The sequence below is a fragment of the Nannobrachium achirus genome, assembly GCF_963921795.1.
Source record: "Nannobrachium achirus genome assembly, chromosome: 14".
Classification (NCBI taxonomy): Eukaryota; Metazoa; Chordata; class Actinopteri; order Myctophiformes; family Myctophidae; genus Nannobrachium; species Nannobrachium achirus.
In genome coordinates, this window is record NC_137821.1 from 205,347 (window position 1) to 225,000 (window position 19,654).

Here is a 19,654-nt window from a genome sequence, read left to right on the forward strand (position 1 = left end):
CAATGTCCCTCCCAACATTCTCCGGGCTATCGAGACCATGTACGCAAAAACAAGGGCCAAAGTGGTGACCCCGGATGGCAGCAGTGAGGTGTTTGACATCCGAGCTGGTGTAATGCAAGGAGACACCCTAGCCCCCTACCTCTTCATCATAGTTCTAGATTACGCGCTCAGGAAAGCCATAGGGGGACGAGAACAAGAGCTTGGCTTCACGCTAACACCAAGGAGGTCAAGGCGGCATCCCGCAGTAGTTCTGACAGACCTGGACTATGCGGACGACATCAGCCTGCTCTCCGACAGCATGGAACAAGCACAAGAACTCCTGAACAGGGTGGAGATAGAGTGTGCCAAAGTTGGTCTCAGGCTAAATGCTAAGAAAACTGAGGTTATCACCTATAACCTACCTGATCACTCACCTCTGACAACAACAGAAGGAGCTGTGTTGAAGGAAGTCAAGGACTTCAAGTACCTGGGCGCATGGGTCGACTCAACTGAGAAAGACCTTAAAGTAAGGAAGGCACTCGCGTGGAGGGCCCTGAACGGCATGAACAGTGTATGGAACTCTAACCTCCCCCGCCAAATCAAACTTAGCTTCTTCTTTGCAACGGTGGAGTCTGTTCTCCTCTATGGCAGTGAATGCTGGACCCTGAAGCCAACCCTGCAGAAGTCTCTAGACGGGTGCTACACTAGAATGTTGCGTGCAGTACTCAACATCAACAGGAGTGCACATGTTACCAACAGGAGCCTGTATGAGGGAATACCAAAGGTAAGCGAGAAAATTGCCACCAGAAGAATGAGACTAGCAGGACACTGCCAAAGACACCAGGAGCTTCCAGCCAGCAAATTGGTACTGTGGGAGCCAACACATGGGCACCGGTCGCAAGGACGTCCCACAAAAACATACGTGGACGTACTCAAGGAAGACGTAGGGACACAGAACACCAATGAGCTGGCCAGATGTATGGAGAACCGAGATGACTGGAAACAACGATGGAGGGCTCGTCTGAGGACGACCTAGATAGATGAAACTGTACTTTTTTCTATTGCAAACTTCTAATAAATTCTTCAATCAAACAAAAAAACACCAAACAGCTCATTCCATCCTAACAACTCAGTGACTTTCAGATCAGATTTAAATCTCTTTATGAAACTTCACGAAGCTTCAAACACAAACACTCATTAAATAAACTCATTTAGCTTCTCTTTAGCACAATTTGCAGGCATAAATCCACCATAAATAAAGAAGTCCTTCTACAATATAGGCTAGCCTACAACACATTATATGGCAGGAGTCCTCGATCAAATAAACAATTATTTTAAAAAGCAATTGAATCTCAGTTAAACCAACAAGACAACAAAGGAATAAAGAAACTGTCGGCTCTGATGTTCTCATTTAGGAACAAATTACAAGAGATAATCGACCCATAAAAAAATAAATAATACCGATTATATAATGATCAAAACAAAATGATTTAAATGAAATCATAGTCATTTAAACCAAGCAGAGAATAAATCAATGCAAGTCAACACAACAAACCCAAGCTGAGACAGAAAGAGAAACAAAACAGTAAAGAAACACTGAACAAACATTTCTACACTTTTAAACACTGTTTATAATGACATCAAAGCCATTCAATTAACAACAGGGACTAATTAATTAATTAATGATAAGTGAATTAAACTCACAGTATCAAAGCAGCAGAACCAAAACATCAAACAGAAAGCAGCAGAGACATAAATCCACGCATCTCATAACAACAACTTAAAGTTATGAAAGCAGCAGGTCCAACACATTCAAACACACCAAAAAGTCAGCTGCGCCACACGGCCGTACGGCCGAGCTATAGAACAGCATTTATAGACCTGGGGTAGTTCTTTTACCTCTGCAGGGTTTCTGTAAGGCAGTGGTTCTCAACCTTTTCAGGCCGGGAACCCCCCAAATAATGATATTTTAACTGGGGACCACCCAAATTATCATATTTTAACTGGGGACCCCCCAAATTATCATATTTTAACTGGGGACCCCCCACAATAATCGTATTTTAACTGGGGACCCCCCACAATAATCGTATTTTATCTGGGGACCCCCCCGCCCCCCACCACCCTGACGAGCACTTACAGTTGACTCAACTGTGTTATTTTTGTATAACACCGTTCTATTGTGAAAATAGCAGATCTACATAGATTAGATGTGTGAGCATGTAAACTTGCCACAAAAAGTTCGGAAATCTAACTTTGGTCGATTATATCTCCCCTTTAATAAACCCAAATGGTATTGTGTTTTATATCATTGTTATCGTTGATTTGTCACCTTTACAACGAAGTACAGCTTGTAAGCATCGGGCATTCGAGGCATGAGCTACACAGCCAAACGTGTGGGTAGCACCGACCAGAATTTTGCCAAAATGGCTTGCAATATACTGTTCTGCTGGCATTTACTCTCGTTTTGGCCTTCCCTGACACATCATTCAATGCCCCAAGTAACAAAGGTGAAGACCAAAAGAACAGTATTGCAGGCCTGCCAGGCCATTTTGACAATTTTTGGAGGAGCGCTACCCACACGTTTGGCTGTGTTTCTCATTCCACGAATGCCAGATCCTTACAAACTGTGACGAATCAACGATAACAATGATATCAAACACAATACCATTTGGCACAATTAAAGGGGGGATATAATGGACCGAATGTTGGCAAATTTTTGGTCAGCGCTACCCACACGTTTGGCTGTGTAGCTCATGCCTCGAATGCCCGATGCTTACAAACTGTACCTCGTTGTAAAGGTGACAAATCAACAATGAAAACAATACCATTTGAGTTTATTAAAGGGGGAGATATAATCGACCAATGTTAGATTTCCGAACCTTTTGTGGCAAGTGTAGATCTGCTATTTTCACAATTTCTGCCTCTAATATTTGACAATTTAGCCAATGTTTAATTTGTCATTTTAGAGCTACCGTATTAAAAAGTCCTTAAATTGTCACTTCTATACCTTCTATACACTTAAACATTATGTTGGTTTGTTTACTGTTGAGTGAGAAAACAATGTTGCAACATTAAGTTAATCTTCTGGGGACCCCCCAAAATAATGTGTGGACCCCCCTGGGGGTCCCGACCCACAGGTTGAGAACCACTGCTGTAAGGCTCACAGTGATGTGACATGGGGTAGTTATTTTACCTCTGCTCGGTTTCTGTAAGCTCACAGCTTACAACCACTAATATAGTCTGAACGCGAGAAGTGTGAATGATCTGCCTAAAATGTAAGGTTTTCTGTGTTTTGTTAAACAGAACAACATTTATAAATAATAGTTTGAAGCTTTATAATCAGGACACAACGCGCTTGCCTTACAGACTCTAGTCAAGGCATAAAGGTACCTCCCACCTAGACTGACAGAAAGTTGAATGAATGGGGATATTTGGGGGGTCTCCAGATGTTTCGCTTATATATTGGTTAACATTTATTTTCTCACTCAGCAGTAAACAGACCAACATACAGTAGCCTATAAGTGTATACAGGGTATCTGCACATTTCTAAAGTGATCATTTAAGGACTTTTAAGATCGTTTTAGTACCTCTGGTCAAACATTGGCCAAATATTAAAGGCAATAGCAGATCTAAATGCTCAAAACACAAGGCGTTGTGAGCATGTAGATCTGCTATTTTCACAATAAAACAGATCGAGTCAAACTTATGTAATTCCAAGTGCTCGTCAGGGTGGGGGGTCCCCAGTTGAAATATGATTATTTTGGGGGTCGTGGACTGAACAGGTTGAGAACCATTGCTTTAGAGCAACAGCAATAAACCAGTGTGGGGGCAGACCTCTATTCAGAAACACCCCTACTTAGAAACATCCCTATTCAGAAATACCCCCACTGAGGTTAGGGTTTAGGTTAGCCGCAAATTGCAACACTAGATTTGTTTATACTCGGATGAATCTAGGGTTGCAATACCTCCCATAGGGATCCAATGCATGAAAACAGTTTTTTGCTATCTGATTCTATTAAACGACTTCAAACTCACCAATATTGTGGCTCTATGGAAAGCTTGGAATTTACTCTTGCTATCTGAAAAGTGTTTGTTTCTGAAAATTCCACCGTGGAATTGTTATGATGTATTTTCTGTCAATAAAATCCGAGCAGCCATGTTTTTTTTCTAAGTCTTGAACTTAGGAAGCGCTCGTCTCCAATAACACCACGTCCCGCTGCCTCCTGCATTAGGCTATGTGACAGAACCAGCTGGTACACAGGACTGCTGAGGGACTTCCCACGAGCGCTTCCAAACTCCAGCACTTAGAAAAAATAATCACCCGAACTGAATTTCTTGACAGAAAATAAAATCATAACAATTCCACGGTGGAATTTTCAGAAACAAACACTTTGCAGATAGCAAGAGTAAATTCCAAGCTTTCCATAGAGCCACAATATTGGTGAGTTTGAAGTCGTTTAATACAATCAGATAGCAAAAAACTGTTTTCATGCATTGGATCCCTATGGGAGGTATTGCAACCCTAGATTCATCCGAGTATAAACAAATCTAGTGTTGCAATTTGCGGCTAGGTTTAGGTTAGGTTTAGGTGACACCTCCATTTAGAATGAATAGAGATGTGTAACCAGCCTATGTTTGATAGTAAATGCATGGTGGCCCTCTGGTTTGAGTGTGAAAATCCCCCCTGGCCTGTAGGCCTACACCTAAATGCCCTCAGCACTATGATGGCCTACAATAGCTCACATAATACATCTGGTTAGCCCTCAATACAGATTCATTACTTTATACAAAACATAGCAAGATGACTCAAATACAACAAAATACCAAAACCTACCCAGTCAATATATTCCAGGATCCCTCTGGATACCTGATACAGCTCATGCTTCCATGTCTGCTACAAACACCCAAATGAGAGTCTTCTGGGCAAACCACTAGGCCCGCCCACCTGGCCATGCCTTAAAGGGCCATGCGCTAAACAATACAGATGCACAGGCTGTTGCAACTTTAGATTCAACATTTGTAAAATAATCTAGAGTTGCAATTTGTGGCTTTTAATGTATTTGTGCATCAATGACAGTCTGTTTCTACATTGTGGTATTGATACGGTTTAATTTAAAGTAAAAAAGAGAAAGGTCTCCAGGTCAGGTAGGTTATTGTGGGCCACAACGGACACAACATAACGTTTTACTGGGATGTTTGTGCTCTGTTGTCTTCTTGCTGCAGTTACAGTATATATAATATAATATAATATAATATAATATAATATAATATAATATAATATAATATAATATAATGTAATGTAATATAATAAAGGTGTCAGCATAAACAACATGAAAAGCCTCAGGCAGCAGCTATAGGTCCACATCACTGATTTAACAGACCATACTGTAGGTTGTCCATACTCCATATCACTGATTTAACAGACCATAGGTTGTCCATACTCCACATCACTGATTTAACAGACCATACTGTAGGTTGTCCATACTCCATATCAATGATTTAACAGACCATACTGTAGGTTGTCCATACTCCATATCACTGATTTAACAGACCATACTGTAGGTTGTCCATACTCCATATCACTGATTTAACAGACCATACTGTAGGTTGTCCATACTCCATATCACTGATTTAACAGACCATACTGTAGGTTGTCCATACTCCATATCACTGATTTAACAGACCATAGGTTGTCCATACTCCATATCAATGATTTAACAGACCATACTGTAGGTTGTCCATACTCCATATCACTGATTTAACAGACTATAGCAGGGGTCTTCAACAGGGGGTCTGGGACCCCTAGGGGGTCCTCAGAGTTACTACAGGGGGTCCTCCAAATCTTCCACTCCTTTTTATATTAACAACTTGAACCCTAGTGACCATATTCTGAGAACTGTAGCCAAAAATAGCAGATCTACAAGCTCACATCGCCTCGTGCTGCGAGGCATTGTCAGCTTGCAGATCGGCTATTTTCGACAGGGGTTTGGTGTAGAGGGGGAAAAGAGCAGACTAGGTGCAGAGTGAAAGGTCAAGTTTATTAGGTAATGACGGCTCAAATGGTCAAATATCTGAAAACACAAAATACACTGATGATTATGCTGTCAAACAATGAAACTATATGGAATCTCTGAAAAGGTTTTGGGGGTCCCTGCTCATCTCTCTCTCAACTAAAACCCCCTGGACTGTTGGGTCTATAGTCTATATCACTGATTCAACAGACTACAGAGACTCTAGATGTTGGTGTCTACAGGATGTGTAGATCTGCTCCATATTTGAGAGACACACAGTGGACAAAGTGGTTTCAACCTACAGCTTCAGGAAAACAGACCCAATTTGAGGTTTGAAACAATTTCAACTTAATCTAATGATCAGTCAATAGGACCAATTATACAAAGGTACGGTTGAAATGGTGAAGTAGGCTACGCCCCTTTAACTCTAAGAGCCTTATTTGGAGGAGGCTGTGAGAATGTGAGAGTCCAGCACAATATTGATGAATGTATTGTACTTACAGAGGTCAGTCATACGAGGGGAACAATAAGTATAAACGTGCCTTACAGTAAGCCTTACAGTAAGCCAGGTAAACACTAGCCTTACAGTAAGCCTTACAGTAAGGCAGGTAAACACTAACCTTACAGTAAGCCTTACAGTAAGGCAGGTAAACACTAACCTTACAGTAAGCCTTACAGTAAGCCAGGTAAACACTAACCTTACAGTAAGCCTTACAGTAAGCCAGGTAAACACTAACCTTACAGTAAGCCTTACAGTAAGCCAGGTAAACACTAACCTTACAGTAAGCCTTACAGTAAGCCAGGTAAACACTAGCCTTACAGTAAGCCTTACAGTAAGCCAGGTAAACACTAGCCTTACAGTAAGCCTTACAGTAAGCCAGGTAAACACTAGCCTTACAGTAAGCCTTACAGTAAGCCAGGTAAACACTAACCTTACAGTAAGCCTTACAGTAAGCCTTACAGTAAGCCTTACAGTAAGCCAGGTAAACACTAACCTTACAGTAAGCCTTACAGTAAGCCAGGTAATCTGACAGGTTATGAGTTTCGGTCCCATCCTCTTTTACAGTACACTTTAAGACATAATAAGACAGAATAAAGCCATAATAATAATAAGAAATAATGTGTTGGTAATTAGAGCTAATATATTTTATTAGACAGAAACAAAGACAGAATAGTAGAAAGAGCGAATACATTCTCTGGCACCGTCACCTGCCGCGGAACTGCAGCGGCAGACACTGCCGCACGACCGCTAGTTCGACCAGCAGTCGCACTGCATCGCCGGCGATAGGACCAGCAGTCCCGCCAGTAGGACCGGCGGCCGCCGCACGGACCGGCAGGTCCCGTAGCGGTAAACTGCCCGTCCGTGCGGTGGTCGCTGCCGCGGCAGTTACCAGCGATGCCGGTGCCAGATAATGTATTCGCTTTCTGCTATTCTGTCTCAGCCACCACCGCACGGACGGGCAGTTTACCGCTACGGGACCTGCCGGTCCGTGCGGCGGCCGCCGGTCCTACTGGCGGGACTGCTGGTCCTATCGCCGGCGATGCAGTGCGACTGCTGGTCGAACTAGCGGTCGTGCGGCAGTGTCTGCCGCTGCAGTTCCGCGGCAGGTGACGGTGCCAGAGAATGTATTCGCTCTTTCTACTATTCTGTCTTTGTTTCTGTCTAATAAAATATATTAGCTCTAATTACCAATATGGCTTTATTCTGTCTTATTATGTCTTATTATGTCTTAAAGTGTACTGTAAAAGAGGATGGGACCTGAGTTTCTTTCTGTCAAGAAATCTGAGCAGACATGTTTTGTTTGGTAAGTGTTGAACTTTGGATCCTTGTAGGCAACGCCTCAATGTCTATAGCTGACCTGTTGTGATATCACCACATCCACACGACTCATGACATCACATTGTTGACCCATATTTGGCAATGTCCATATACACTCCCATATGATGCCCTGTTAGGGGAACCACAGTAACAGAATCCCTTCTATGACCATATATGGAGATCCCTGATGTCATCAATACTAAACCCATATCTGGGAATGCCAACACATTGTGTCAGTCTAACCAGTGTGGCTGCCGCGACACCAGTCACACTTGCAAATGAATTCCGTCCTTGTTCCTTGTCCATATATGGAGATATCAAGGTCAAGGTATCAAGGTATCAAGGTATCAAGGTATACTTTATTTGTCCACAAGGGAAATTTGTCTTGGGCTTTCACCCCTGCTACAGCCAGATACCTTTAGATTATCCCAAGGGGGAAATTCAGTGAGATCTCTGATGTCATCAATATTAAGCCCATATATGGAGATCCCTGATGTCATCAATATTAAGCCCATATATGGAGATCTCTGATGTCATCAATATTAAGATCCCTGATGTCATCAATATTAAGCCCATATATGGAGATCCCTGATGTCATCAATATTAATGATGTCATCAATATTAAGCCCATAGCTTGGAATGTCCATATAAGGACATATTGTGTGAGTCTCACGTGGTTTATAAAATAAGACATCTATGATGTCAGACGTCAGTCATATCCAATGAGATCCAACCTAGTTATTATACATGACCAATGAGATCCAACCTAGTTATTATACATATCCAATGAGATCCAACCTAGTTATTATACATGACCAATGAGATCCAACCTAGTTATTATACATGACCAATGAGATCCAACCTAGTTATTATACATGACCAATGAGGTCCAACCTAGTTATTATACATGACCAATGAGATCCAACCTAGTTATTATACATGACCAATGAGATCCAACCAAGTTATTATACATGACCAATGAGATCCAACCTAGTTATTATACATGACCAATGAGATCCAACCTAGTTATTATACATGACCAATGAGATCCAACCTAGTTATTATACATGACCAATGAGATCCAACCTAGTTATTATACATGACCAATGAGATCCAACCTAGTTATTATACATGACCAATGAGATCCAACCTAGTTATTATACATGACCAATGAGATCCAACCTAGTTATTATACATATCCAATGAGATCCAACCTAGTTATTATACATATCCAATGAGATCCAACCTAGTTATTATACATGACCAATGAGATCCAACCTAGTTATTATACATGACCAATGAGGTCCAACCTAGTTATTATACATGACCAATGAGATCCAACCTAGTTATTATACATGACCAATGAGATCCAACCTAGTTATTATACATGACCAATGAGATCCAACCTAGTTATTATACATGACCAATGAGATCCAACCTAGTTATTATACATGACCAATGAGGTCCAACCTAGTTATTATACATGACCAATGAGATCCAACCTAGTTATTATACATGACCAATGAGATCCAACCTAGTTATTATACATGACCAATGAGCTGTGGCCATGTTGTCATGACAACACTATGAATATTAATACACAGGAACAACGACAGACTGTCAACAATCAATTTATTAAACAATTATTACTTCTACACCTGATCATACAATAACATGTGAACAATGAGAACAGCATCACATTAATATTCAATGAAAACAACATAATGGAATGAGTGAGGAAATAATGATCTGATAATGAATCAATGAATAAACAATGATTGATTTGAGTTCATTAACAACACATTCAGTAGATGTTTGATCCAGAGTGATTGACACCATTCTGACTAAATATATTAAGAGTTTCATCAACAAATAAAAACTAAAACTAAAATGTCAGGGAGGGACTGTGGAGAAGAGATCCAGTAGAACTAAAAGACAAGTCATTTTATGTTTGGTTGCTCTCTCTGAAAACAGCCGATCTACAAGTTCACAACGCGTCACATTTAGACAACTAAATCAACTGTAGATTTAGTCAACTGAAATCATATATTTACTCAACAAAAAGTAAAACATTTCAGAATGACAAAAAAACAACAGTCATATTTTCTGTCGAAAGTAACGCTTAACTGCTCACAATGTGTCACTTTGCACTGTAGATCTTAGCTATTAGATAGCTTGTAGATCTACTGTTTTCACCCTAGAGATCTGGTGTAGAGGTGGGGAAAAGCAGGGGACCAATTACAGAACCCTGGGGAACCCCAGTCAATAAAGTATATGGGGTTCAAGTGGTTCAGTATAAAGGTTTATATACAAGAAACAATATTGATACTGTGACAATTACATCATCAAATATACACTTTATCTCTGTCTACCGGTAAGACTCCCTAATCGGGAGATAAGCAACAGTCAGGTCGCAGCGTGATTTTAGGTCCAAAAATGTGTTAAAAAAAATTATGGTGGCGCTATATGGGATAGATCCATGTTGATGAGATGAGTATAGACATACTGTGTAGCGATTTGTGTGATTTTAGGGCAAAAACCGTAGGAGCAGTGTTCAAAAATGTGTTTTAAAAATCAGCCTGAAGGTGGCGCTATATGGGACAGATCCATGTTGAAGACATGAGTGTAGACATACCGTGTACCGATTTGTGTGATTTTAGGGCAGAAATTGAATAGAAGAATAGATGACCCCATCCATCCTCACCTCAATACGGTATCTTACTAATGGTAATCTTTCAGTATGTGGTCCCAGCTCTCTTCAGGTCATTGGCCAGGTCCTCCCGAGTAGTTCTGGTCTGATCCCTCATCTTCTCATGATCACTGATCCCCACGAGGTGAGATCTTACATGGAGCCCCAGAAAGAGGGAGCTTGATAGACATCTTGAGCTTCTTCTATTCTCCAATAATTGTGCCTACAGTTGTTGCTTTCTCACTAAACCGCTTGCCTATTGTCCTGTAGCCCAGGGTTAGGGTTACAGGACAATAGGCAACCCTAACCCTTGCAGCCTTTGTGCAGGTCTACCATTTTTATGCTGGTGACAGCCAGCATATACATCTCCTTGCAAATCCGCACCACTTTCTGATTTCAGAGGATCTAGTCCGGATTGGCTGAACCATGGCACATGGTAACCGAACTAGTAAGTAGGATTGGCTAATGTTAAGGGCCAGGGCAGGACAGTGCACACACACACACACACACGCACGCACGCACACGCGCACGCACACACGCACACACGCACACACACACACACACACACACACACACGTGGGGGGGGGGGGGGGGGGGGGGGGGGGCGTTCAGTATGGCGCGCGCACACACACACAAACACACACGCGTGCGCGCGCTGTGTTTTGTTTTGTTTTGGAAAGAGGAGAAGAGGCAGTTGACATTCCGATGACACAAAGGTGTTATCTTGAAGACAAAATCTACAAAGTAACTCGTTACCAAGGTGATAAGTGTAGTGATTGTACACTATTTTTCCAATATGTTGTCTTGTCACAAAAGATGATAATGTTATGCTATGAAATAAGCATAGAAATTAAGAAGATTTGGCATACACCAATGTTTTCTTAGCTGTGATTTGTTCTTATGTTAAGAAAAAATCTACGCACACTGTAGAGCACTCTTAGGGTGGCCTTTTAGTTCTTAAGTGTGACATGACATGCTGTGCTAAAATAATTTATTCTTTAAGTTTCATCAATTCTACAGTTGTATAATAATATGATTTAAATCATCAAAATATTTGTATCATATCTTAGAGCAGTGGTTCTCAAAGTGTGGTTTGGGGACCCCCAGGGGTCCTTTAGGAAGTTCCAGGGGGTCCACAGTAAAACAAGGAAGAGTTTTACCATTTTAACACAGTTTTAAAATGTGTTTGAAAATAGCCGATCTACAAGCTCACAACCAAACGCATTACCATTACAGCCCATTTTGAGCTTGTAGATTGGATAAACACTTTGATAAATCTTGAAAAATCTTCCCAGGCAGAAAATATTTTCAGGTGGGGGTCTGCAGAATGCATGTTAATTTGGGGGTCCTTGACATGAAAAGGTTTAGAACAACTGGTTTACTGACTAGTTTTCAACGGGCTAGTCCCAGTTGTCCAACGTCCCAGTTGGGCGAACAGACTGTAAAGCAAGCGATCTTCATCCCATTCATGCGTTTATCGTGCGCTTGCCCAGGCCTTACGGTCTGGGCATAAATATAACGATTGCATTCACCACGGCTTCGTAACTCTGGACCAAGGTCCGCTGGCCTTCGCGCCGCTTGCAATGTCGTGGACAATAATTACAGTATGTTCGCCCAACTGGGACGTTGGACAACTGGGATTTTCCCGTTTTCAACCGGTCTGAAAATTGCATCCCAACCCAAAATGAGCCGTTTGAGTTGAAGCCCAAGCCCCATACTCACCCCCTACGCCCCCCACCCACCCCCCGGCACAACCCTTCATCACAACCCTTCTTCACCCCCATATCTCAACAGCCGCCACACGCCCATTTTCCTGTCCCCTTCCTACCTGAAAGCCCCCCATTGCACCATCCCAACCACCACACCCCTACTTCCACCCCATTACATACTAAGCAGCTGCTAACTTAAAGCCCCTCTATACCCACCTACCAGCTTTCAGTAATAAAATGTTTTATATCCACAACTAATGCCATTTCCAAACATGAAATATGGATAACATTCTAATTTCAGCAAATTTACAATGATGTCTATAGTGAAATAATAAAATACATTCATTCATTAAATACAAATAATTAGCTGTTCACTTCAGAAGTACCTCCACAGAAGTATTTCTTTTTTATGTTTGGAGTCTCGTGTTCCACCATCTTTACACTTTAGTTAGGCTATTCTTGACTTCATTCTCTCAACTTTATTTCTGTGAGTGATTTATTGTTAGTTCTGTGAACAGCAATCAAACACAGGTGTGACTGCAGAGAGAGTCATGAAGTCGTGCCTTATATGGGGATTTGTGGGCGGCTCCCTATGGTAATAGGGATGCAAATTATGATATGTGGGGCGTCTACCTATGATAATTAGGATTACCTGGCACCATGCGCGCAGGGGGTAGGGGGGGACGGGGGGGATTAACACCTCCACTTTTTTTGGGTGGGGGGGATATCCCCTCCAGTGTTCAGGTCCAAGAAAAAGCCGCAAATATGATCGATTATACTGTACACATTGGCGGCCTTAACTATGTTTCATTGGTTTCAATTGAAACAGGCCTCGGCCGTCAGGGGGGCCTCCGACTGCCCGTCAGTCTAAGTCCAAATGATGGTCAATGCAAATGATCGTCCATCGAAAACCCCCTCTCACATTTGGGCCCCCTTTAACGTGCTAGTTCTGCCTATGTCCTGTTGCCAGGGGGGACTCCGACTGCCGGTAAATCTCAGTCCAAATAAATGACGCTCAATGCGAATGACCCTCCATCGGAAGCCCCCCTCAATGGGCCCCCCTCTATCACGCTGTCGCTGTGCCTGTGACGCTGCAGTGCACACCGATCGGCTTGACTTTGTAATACGAGCTAGGCGTGCGGTTTAGTTGTTGGATGGACTATCAAAACAAGTTGTTATTAGTTAGAATACATCACAGAGCCTTTCAAACGAGAGGGCACTTGTGAGTAAAGTTGGCAAGATTGTTCAACCACTAATTAACAACAATGCACGCTCATTTTAAGATGGCAACAACAAACATGGACGTAACACTGGTCTGTCTGTCGCATCCTATGGTCGTATCCAGTCAGATGAAACACGGTGTTAATCATGTCATGTGGACAGCTGGACACGTTAAAACGTTACCTTGAATGGAATATATATCTGAGGAGCAATTATGTTGTCAACTTCCCCAAAAGGCTGTCCTGTCCTATTAAACCAGACGCTGGGACAGCATCCACTGCTTGTATCCACAATATAACTTGTGAGTATCCTAATTTATTACTTAACATGTCACGCCAATGCGCAAATGGTAATGTGGGTACAGTAATTAATGTACAGTATTTGTGCAAGTTGGCCCTACAATTGTGGATAGCCTATGCATTATGTTCAAACAGTTCAATCCAAAACATAATGCTTATGGTTGTGTTAGGCTGCTTTTATACGGACCTGGTTGTCATTAATGCATACAGATATCTATGAAAGGTCTTTTTATTAGATGTCTGGTAGATTTTAATCGTGCCATGTCACGCTGACCGGCAGTTTAAAATACTAGTGTGATCTCTGGTAATACAGTATATTTTTAGGGAAAAAAATATATATAGGCTACTGTGTATAAAAATAAAGTGCTGCAGCTGTTGGCCTGTTACTCCTTCAATAAAAAGATCTAATATAGACTTAATGAATTCATGTGTATTTCATTTTAAAAATGCCTTGAAATCTGCGTAAAACAACTGTGTAATTCAGCTCAAGTGGAGGGGATATGTCCCCCCCTCCTCGGGGCAAAAGTGGGGGGGATATCACCAAAAGTGGGGGGGATACCCCAAAATTTTTCGCGCGCGCTATGCGCGCGCACATACCTCCCAGATATGTCCCCTTCACTTTTAAAATGCCTCCTGCGCCCCTGCCTGGCACACCCCTTCGAGTTACGAGGATTGGCATTCTTCATGATAAGAACATAGTTAAGAAAAATGTTGCCATCCTAAGAATGTTTCATGAATGTGACTGGACTTCACTTAGGAATTCACTTAGGAAGAAATTTAAGAACAAGTTAAAAAGAAAGTTAAGAACTTATTGGTGAATGAGGCCCATTGTACATAGACTGTTCAAAGTCCCTGCCTTTTTAACCCACCATTTCACCAGCATATATATTGACTGTGTCAATTCTTGTTTTTCCCCTGGGTCCTTAGACGGCTCTTTGGTCTTGCCCTAGTGGAAAAGTTGTAGTCTGATTGATTGAGTGTGTGAACAGGGGTCTTTTATACAGGTAACAACGTAAAACGTGGGTCAATAGGATGAATTAATACAGGTAATGAAGGTAGAATAGGAGGACTGCTTAAAATATATTTGACAGTTCTGTGAGAGCCAGAATTCTTGCTGATTGGTAGGTGTGTCTAATACTTATTTCTTGCAATGAAATGCAAATTGATTATTTAAAAATCATACAATGTGATTTCCTGGAATCTCTTTTTAGATTCTGTCTCTCATAGTTGAAGTATACATACGATAAAAATTGTAGACCTCTCCATTCTTTGGAAGTGGGAAAACCTGCTAAATCGGCAGTGTATCTAATACTTATTTCCCCCATTGTATAATATAATTACTATTGCAACAACACATCATCAGCAGGATAAAACTAACCTGTCTCATAATATATATAATATAATTACTATTGCAACAACACATCATCAACAGGATAAAACTAACCTGTCTCATAATATATATAATATAATTACTATTGCAACAACACATCATCAACAGGATAAAACTAACCTGTCTCATAATATATATAATATAATTACTATTGCAACAACACATCATCAACAGGATAAAACTAACCTGTCTCATAATATATATAATATAATTACTATTGCAACAACACATCATCAGCAGGATAAACCTAACCTGTCTCATAATATATATAATATAATTACTATTGCAACAACACATCATCAGCAGGATAAACCTAACCTGTCTCATAATATATATAATATAATTACTATTGAAACAACACATCATCAGCAAGGTAAAACAAACCTGTCTCATAATATATATAATATAATTACTATTGCAACAACAAATTATCAGCAAGGTAAAACTAACCTGTCTCATAATATATATAATATAATTACTATTGCAACAACTCATCATCAGCAGGATAAAACTAACATGTCTCATAATATATATAATATAATTACTATTGTAACAACATATCATCAGCAGGATAAAACTAACATGTCTCATAATATATATAATATAATTACTATTGCAACAACTCATCATCAGCAGGATAAAACTAACCTGTCTCATAATATATATAATATAATTACTATTGCAACAACATATCATCAGCAGGATAAAACTAACCTGTCTCATAATATATATAATATAATTACTATTGCAACAACACATCATCAGCAGGATAAAACTAACCTGTCTCATAATATATATAATATAATTACTATTGTAACAACACATCATCAGCAGGATAAAACTAACCTGTCTCATAATATATATAATATAATTACTATTGCAACAACATATCATCAGCAGGATAAAACTAACCTGTCTCATAATATATATAATATAATTACTATTGTAACAACACATCATCAGCAGGATAAAACTAACCTGTCTCATAATATATATAATATAATTACTATTGCAACAACACATCATCAGCAGGATAAAACTAACCTGTCTCATAATATATATAATATAATTACTATTGCAATAACACATCATCAACAGGATAAAACTAACCTGTCTCATAATATATATAATATAATTACTATTGCAACAACTCATCATCAGCAGGATAAAACTAACCTGTCTCATAATATATATAATATAATTACTATTGCAACAACACATCATCAGCAGGATAAAACTAACCTGTCTCATAATATATATAATATAATTACTATTGCAACAACACATCATCAGCAGGATAAAACTAACCTGTCTCATAATATATATAATATAATTACTATTGCAACAACATATCATCAGCAGGATAAAACTAACCTGTCTCATAATATATATAATATAATTACTATTGCAACAACACATCATCAGCAGGATAAAACTAACCTGTCTCATAATATATATAATATAATTACTATTGCAACAACACATCATCAGCAGGATAAAACTAACCTGTCTCATAATATATATAATATAATTACTATTGCAACAACACATCATCAGCAGGTAAAACTAACCTGTCTCATAATATATATAATATAATTACTATTGCAACAACACATCATCAGCAGGATAAAACTAACCTGTCTCATAATATATATAATATAATTACTATTGCAACAACACATCATCAACAGGATAAAACTAACCTGTCTCATAATATATATAATATAATTACTATTTCAACAACACATTATCAGCAGGATAAAACTAACCTGTCTCATATATATATATATATATATATATATATATATATATATATATATATATATATATATATATATAATTACCATTGCAACAACACATTATCAGCAGGATAAAACTAACCTGTCTCATAATATATATATATATATATATATATATATATATATATATATATATTATATAATTACCATTGCAACAACACATTATCAGCAGGATAAAACTAACCCGTCTCATAATATATATATATATATATATATATATATATATATATATATATATATATATATATATATATATATATTATATAATTACCATTGCAACAACACATTATCAGCAGGATAAAACTAACCCGTCTCACGCCGGTCCATTCAAGTACATTACGATGTGTTCCATAACACTCATAATCCATATTAGATAGATAGATAGATAGATAGATAGATAGATAGATAGATAGATAGATAGATAGATAGATAGATAGATAGATAGATAGATAGATAGATAGATAGATCTATCACTCATAATCCATATTCATATCAATATGTAAAACTACAAGTTAATTTCGCTGTGAAGACTCACCTTTTCAGACTCCACCTCGACCCATAGCACCACTCAATGAAGCTAGTCAACATATTTTTCTCTTTACTGATTTTATTGTTTTAGATTGATATTCATATGCATTTGTTATATTGTTGTTGATGTTCTGACATGTTGTATTATCTGCTTATTGTAAGTCGCTTTGGATTAAAAGTGTCTGCTAAATGCCTAAACTGTAAACTGTATAATATAAGTCTTACATACATTTTCAAAATGAATATCTTAATTATTAATAGAACAATAAAGCATGTTTACAGCTGCTTATAATAAATTATGTCTAAACATTCTGTTATACAGTATATCCTTATAAATGTCTTCAACGGGGGGTCCGGGACCCCTAGGGGGTCCTCAGAGTTACTACAGGGGGTCCTCCAAACCTTTGAGTGATTAACCACTTTTTTATATCAACCACTTGAACCCTAGCGTCCATATTCTGAGAACTTTAGCCAAAAATAGCAGATCTACAAGCTCACAACGCTTCGTGCTGCGAGGCGTTGTGAGCTTGTAGATCGGCTAAGAATTGGCAAAGAGCTTTGGGAAAAAGAGCAGACTAAGTACAGAGTGAAAGGTCAAGTGTATAAATATCTGTGTTAAATATCTGAAAACACAAATTGACATGAATCCAAAATACACTGATGATTGTGCTGTCAAACAATGAAACTATATGGAATCTATGAGGGTAGTGGGGGTCCCTGCTTCATCTCTCTCAGCTAAGGGGTCCCTGCTTCATCTCTCTCTCAACTAAGGGGTCCCTGCTTCATCTCTCTCAACTAAGGGGTCCCTGCTTCATCTCTCTCTCAACTAAGGGGTCCCTGCTTCATCTCTCTCAACTAAGGGGTCCTTGGCCTGAAAACGTTGAAGACCCCTGTTCCAAACATTGTGTTATTTATCATTATAATAATTGTTATGTCTAAACATTGTTATATATCATTGTATAAACATTCTCTTATTGGTCATTATAACTAAACTAGAGGTATTTCAAGGAAGTCCAGTGTTAAATGCATGGAGCCCAATGTTCTATACTGGGACCCCCAAACAACAATCCTCAGTAATAATTAGAACTATTGGTATGGGCTCTTATCTCGAAGTCTTATGTGTGTGTGTGTGTGTGTGTGTGTGTGTGAGAGAGTGAGTGAGTGAGTGAGTGAGTGAGTGAGTGAGTGAGTGAGTGAGTGAGTGAGTGAGTGAGTGAGTGAGTGAGTGAGTGAGTGAGTGTGTGTGTGTGTGTGTGTGTGTGTGTGTGTGTGTGTGTGTGTTATTTCTTGGCTTGTCGGTCCAGGAACTTCTGTCTCCGATCCAGTGGAATCTCTTCCAGACTGATACCATGGGTCCGGTCCCTGGAGAGAGAGAGACATAAGCCATGTTTCCATAAACTTATTCGAATTAGGGAAGCGAATTATCAGAAATACGCATTAAGATAAAGCGAATTTAGCATGTTTCCATTTGCGGGTGTCATTCGAATTAGCGACGGTCGCAAGAGTTGATCGGGCTGATTTTTTTTCAGACCGAACCTGAGCACTGCACCGTCTGCACGTCTGACTGCTGTGACTCGGTCGCTGTCTATAGTAGTGGGAAGAAGGGGTTATCAGTCATCAACTTTGAAATATATTACAATTGGCGACAAGTCTCTTACGAAATTGGCAAGAGTTCCTCTCAATACATAAAGCGAAATGAAACGAAATGGGCAAGAACCAATGCTAAAAAATATTGTATATCTGTCAAAGGGGTGAGTTTGTGGCAAGACTGTGAAAAGGAACTAAGGATGTGCAGTACGATATATGGGTTCAAAAAAATGTTTAAATACAAGACTATAATAAAGTATAGAGAGCTATCATGATTATCTTTTCTATTACAGAAATATATCAACTAAAGAATGGATGATAATATATTAACATATATTGGTGTTTTTGTGGTTGTATATAATGTATGTGTATATATGTATATACATAAGTATACATTATTGTTTATTTATTTTTTGTAAAAAAAAATGTTCAGAGCTTTGTTTTTTGTTTGTTTTTGTTTTGCTTGTTTCTTTTGTTTTCCTTAAGAGTTTACTGCGGTTATCTGAGTGATCGTGACAAGGTTAGGCAAAATAAGCCAATGGGCTTCAGCCTATACCTTTTTGGTTAAAAAAAAAATGAAAATTCATGTGAAAATGAAATCTATGTTTTCTATTCGTAAATGA

At 39.2% G+C, this 19,654-nt stretch overlaps 1 protein-coding gene across 1 annotated transcript in view; it reads right to left on the bottom strand.

Annotated features, from left to right (window-relative positions):
- Window positions 1–18,697: 18,697 nt before the first annotated feature.
- The window catches only part of LOC308298639 (retinal guanylyl cyclase 2-like), a gene marked incomplete at its 5' end in the record, with an annotated part of 94,652 nt that continues 93,695 nt past the window's right edge, over window positions 18,698–19,654 (bottom strand). Inside the window, one exon of the mRNA XM_080742282.1 lies at window positions 18,698–18,806. Coding sequence (XP_080598408.1) covers window positions 18,725–18,806 — 82 coding nt within the window. The 3' untranslated portion in view covers window positions 18,698–18,724. The remainder of the gene's footprint in view (window positions 18,807–19,654) is intronic.